Source organism: Pygoscelis adeliae, unplaced genomic scaffold (genome assembly GCF_000699105.1).
Source record: "Pygoscelis adeliae isolate BGI_AS28 unplaced genomic scaffold, ASM69910v1 Scaffold26, whole genome shotgun sequence".
Classification (NCBI taxonomy): Eukaryota; Metazoa; Chordata; class Aves; order Sphenisciformes; family Spheniscidae; genus Pygoscelis; species Pygoscelis adeliae.
Genome location: NW_008825104.1, coordinates 6,545,818 through 6,551,114, shown reverse-complemented (window position 1 = coordinate 6,551,114; position 5,297 = coordinate 6,545,818). Strand labels below are relative to the sequence as shown.

General features: G+C 40.4%; 1 protein-coding gene across 1 annotated transcript in view; it reads left to right on the top strand.

The window, feature by feature from the left end:
- The window catches only part of LOC103919776 (microtubule-associated serine/threonine-protein kinase 4-like), a 178,820-nt gene that overhangs the window by 120,307 nt on the left and 53,216 nt on the right, over positions 1-5,297 (top strand). The window contains exon 9 of the mRNA XM_009327332.1: positions 593-802. Within this exon, the coding sequence (XP_009325607.1) occupies positions 593-802 (210 nt within the window). The remainder of the gene's footprint in view (positions 1-592; positions 803-5,297) is intronic.

The following is a 5,297-nucleotide window of genomic DNA, read 5'->3' as shown; positions in this document are numbered from 1 at the left end:
TACTGAGCATGACGTCCCATGGTATGGAATATCCCATTGGCCAGTTTGGGTCAGCTGTCCTGGCTGTGTCCCCTCCCAGCTTCTTGTGCACCTCCAGCCTTCTCAGTCGGTAGAGCACGAGAAACTGAAAAGTCCTTGCCTAGTGTAAGCACTACCTAGCAACAACTAAAACATCGGTGCCTTATCAATTTTGTTCCCATCCTAAATCCAAAGCACAGCACTGTTTTTTTTTGTTTGGGTTTTTTTTATTATTTTGACTTGGACTTAAAGTTTGACAGTCATGGGTGTTCCTTTAGTTCTGTTTAGTGATCATCACAAGATTAGTGCACAGTTAATCACCAGTGGCAGACAAAGCAGAGGGTGTCTGTAGTAGAACAGTAAGGCTGTTGCTTTTCTGGACTGGTAATGTGGGGAAACGTCATCTTTCACGTTGCGTTTCTGTTTCCTTGCTTTTTTGCATCCGTCATTCCACGCATTCTGGCTAGGTAACTTCTTAGGCAGTACAGAAGTGTCACAGAATCAGAAATAAACTTTGAGGCTGTTAGTTTCATGTAAAGCTGATTTAGTGTATTGTGTATCTGTTTGTCTACAGGCCACAGCTCAGATGGAAGAGAAGCTTCGGGACATTATAACAAATCATTCTCCAGAGAATGTCCTTCCCCTGGCAGATGGAGTGCTCAGTTTTACCCACCATCAGATCACAGAACTGGCTCGAGATTGTTTGGATAAATCCAACCAGGGCCTCATCACGTCACGATACTTCCTTGAATTACAGCAGAAATTAGACAAATTGCTACAGGAGGTATGAGCCATGAGACTACTGTTATGTTTGCTTGAAAAATTGTTTAAATCTGTTTGCGTAGGAGTTGTCTTGAAATAATCACGATTGTTCACTCAAGTAATTGTCAAAGTGGTATTCATAGCAGTTTTAGTCTACATAATGACCACTACAAGGACTGTAAGGCATCCTAGTGTACTAGTCTTGAATAGATGGGTTGTAAAGATTTCAGAAACAACAGTATTTTGTCATGCCATGCAAGTTACAAATTGCTTACAGGAGTGTGTGCTTAAGCCCTAAATGAGGAGGCTTGCTATTCCATTTACTGTGGATAAATGAGGAAGCATAAACACTTTCCACTTTATGACCCTACTAATTGCCTGCTGTGTTGAGAAAGCAGACAGCAACCCTTAGCTTTCCATTAGCTAGAGGTTATTTAATTATTTAAATATTTTTATTATTCCTTTCATAGTTAAACTGTTTATTAACAGAAATAATGTCATTTCTAAGTGTGTTGAAACTTCCATAGTTGGAAGTTGGAACTTGACAAAATAAATGTGCTATGACATAAGTCACTGCAGTTTATGAATGTATCATTTCTTAAAACAATGAGTACAGCTTGTAATGTACTCACTTGTTTGTGTGGGATTTGATAGCACATTATGAGCCAAAGTTTATGTGATAGACCAGCAGATTTGATACTGACTTGAAATTTTCTAACTGCAATGTTAAGGTACCATGCCTGTCTTAATTTATGTCTTTTCTTCTGCTTTCTTTTGAATGCAGAAGCAGTTGCTAAAGGTTTTGGTTGACTTTCTTTTTTCCTATACTGCTTTTTTGTTAACTTCTATTCAGTAAGTAGGTTTTCTGCAACTACTGTATTTTGAACTTTTTCTCTTCATAAAGCAATGCAAAACTTAACACATCAGTGATTGATTTCTGGATTATTGAAACCCTATTTTTTAAACAGAGACAATACAGAGAGCTTGCTTACTAGTCAAAAGGAAGTTTGAACTAGTGACCTTCTTGTGAAATACTCACATTTTTATGATGCCAAAGTGCAGGCAGAGTTGGCCAGTTGACTGGAGATATCTGACTATGAATTATGTTATGCTAGTGATAATGTCAAAATACAAGGAAACATGTCTATGCCAAGATTCACTGAACCACTGTTAACACTGTTAATCACTGTTAACAATATATCCCTTAAAATGGCTACACAGTAAGTAGAGTTTAGAGTACATGTTCACTCATTCACTTAACATCCCCCCCACCCAAAACCCACTAAAAAACCCACTCTAGCAAGTTGTTTTCCAATCTGCATATAAAGCAGTGCATTATTAAAAAAACACTGAAACATTCATTTTGGCATGTTCTATGATGCTAATTCTTCATTACATAAAAATTTTCCTGTTCTGCAGAAACATAATACCTTAAAGTACTCAGACTTAACTTTTGAGTCAACTGCATAATACCTGTTAGTAGCATAATATGACAGTAAGAAAACTTTCTCTTTGCACAACTCAGTTATGGGGACTCAGTTGTGCTTTGAATTCATGTGATTCATTTCTTGTCAATTCCCAGCTGTGACGTTCAGTAGAAAGCTACATCTCCTACTGCTACTTGGCACATTGTGATTACTTTGCATAACCAGGGGTAGACTCCCTTGAGGTTTGAGCAGCTTGCTTCAGCCAACATTTTTATAATTCTAAGGTCAAGGTCAAGTGGACCTGAATGCTTTCCTGCTTCATCCCTCTTAAATGTAACATGTATTGAGTCTTTCGTTCACATACGCACCTGAGTGTTCACAAAACTGTACAAAGGTGCTTTAAATTTTGCTGGTGATTAAAATAGGCAGGTGTTCTGTTTAAAAAAGAATTTTCTTTGGACTTGGTTGACAGTGTGCAGAACAGGAATGCTTGTGTCCAATTAAGGTTCTTCCAAAACTTATTGCAGAGTGCTAGATGCTATTTGTGCCTTTTTCTTTTTTCCTTCTCTAAACTTCACAGATTAATTCTTGTCAGATATCTGGTGTTTTTTAAAATTGTAGTGCTTATATTGAGAGCAATATGTAGCTTCATATTTTCATAGGAATTTTTTTAACTTCAAAAAATATAAGAGATATATTATATGAAAAGTACTTATTTATCCATACTAATCACTATTTAAATGTTAGTTTCTTAATGCTCTTTGTGGTTTTGAATAAGCAAGAGATAGCAAAAAACTTAAGTCTACAGTTGCTACTATTCAGATCAAAGAAATGCTTTGATATTTCAGTGAATGGCTATTAGTATATTTTAATCAGAAGGAAAATGATACCATTTCTTTGCATTCATTAGCGTCCTTAAATTATATAATTTCTTCTTAGAGGGAAACATTTGAAAGAAATTTGAAATGCAGTTCAGACCATTGTGCAAATGTTATCAAACCTTCTAGAAGTATTTTTTCTGTATGTATTCTTTTATAGCATTTTCCCCCCTTTGTTGTAATCTGTAGAACTGTGGTGGGTTGACCTTGGCTGGACGCCAGGTGCCACCAAGTTGCTCTATCACTCCCTTCCTCAGCAGGACTTGGGGAGAAAAGACAACTGAAAAAAACTTGTGGGTCGAGATAAAGGCAGTTTAATAAAGCAAAAGTAAAGGCCGTGTGTGGAAGCAAAGGGAAAACAAAGGATTTATTCTCTACTTCCGATCAGCAGGTGACGTCCAGCCACTTCCCGGGAAACAGGACTTCAGTATGCATAGGGGTTGCTGTGGAAGACAAATGTTGTAATAATGATTGCCCCCCCTTCCTCCTCCTTTCTCTTAGCTTTTATTGCAGAGCAGACGTCATATGGTATAGAGTATCCCTTTAGTCAGTTTGGGTCAGCTGTCCCAGCTGTGCCCCCTCCCAAGATCTTGTGTACTCCCAGCCTACTGGTGATGGGGGGAAGTGTCAGAGGGACAGCCTTGATGCTGTGCAAGCAGCGCTCGGCAGTAGCCAAAACACTGGTGCGTTATCAACACCTTTCTAGCTACCAATACAAAGCACAGCACCATGAGGGCTGCCATGGGGAAAATTAACTCCATCTCAGGCAGACGCAGTACAATCTCCACCCCTTATTCCATATCATTTGCGTCATGCTCAGGTCCCACATAATTTAATACATACATACATACATATATATCTCTCTCTCTAACCATTCCATTGTATTTAATTCTCATTACCGAAATCCCTTTTTACCCACACTTACAACTTAAACTTAGTGCTTAAACCATCTTTATACCCAACATAAAGATTTATAAATGCTCATTAACCACTATACCCTGTCCTTTAACAGATAGATATTACTATTCCGTTCCATGGGCTTCCTCCACTCCTCCAGATGTTCACAAACAGGCTATGACTTACGCCCCAGCTGTCAAGATGGGTGCTCAGGACAAGAGAAGCAGTATGTTTGATTGTTGGGCACCAACACTGGCTTGGTTTGAGTCATCGTTGCACTCATCTGGTTCCTTGCAAAACTCACTCTTCGTCGGTTCAGGTCATTCCTGCCACATTACTTCCTACAACATACAACTCACATCACAGATTATTTTTCCCCCAAGGTTAAATCTCCTTGAGGTACACACCGGCTTTCCCCATCCTCCTGCATTACCCACCAAGTGCACCCTGGCCCTTGAGCAAAAGGGACCCCACAAACAGATTTGCCTTTTCCTGAGGGAGGAATAACCCACACTGTCTTTCCCAGACACTGTTCTCCACAGCAGAGAGGCTTTACCCGCTTGAGTTGTTTGACCATGGCGCATGTTTTGCATTCATGGATAACCTGTTCAATGGCTTCAGTGGTCAGGTCCACCCCTCGATCACGAGCCCATCTATACATTGCATCTCTTCCTAGGTGTCCTGAGGTGTCATGGGCCCACTGAGCTTTGAATAGCTCACCCTTATGTTCCCAGTCCAGGTCCACCTTAGCCATTTCCGTTCTGGCAGCCTGGTCTACCTGCTCCTTGTTTCCATGTTCTTTGGTGGCACCACTCTTGGGCATGTGAGTATCTATGTAATGTATTTTACAACAAGGTTCTCTACCTGGACAGCAAAGTCTTGCCACAATGTAGCAGCCCAGATGGGCTTACCTCTGTGCTGCCAGTTAGTCAGCTTCTGTTGCTGTAGCCACCCCCACAGGGCATTTGCTGCCATCCACGAGTCAGTGTAGAGATAGCGTACTGGCCACTTTTCTCTTTTGGCAATGTCTAGGGCCAGCTGGATGGCTTTCACTTCTGCAAATTGACTCAATTTGCCTTTGCCTGTGACAGTTTCTGTGACTTGTCTTGTGGGACTCCACACAGCAGCTTTCCACTTCCGATGTTTTTCCACAATATGACAGGACTCATCAGTAAATAGAGCATATTGTTTTTCATTTTCTTGTAGTTTATTATACAGTGGGGCCTCTTTGGCATGAGTCACCTCCTTGGGTGATGCTTTGAAATGTCTGCCTTCTGGCCAGTCCATGATCTCTTCCTCCTGCTCCCCCTCAGGA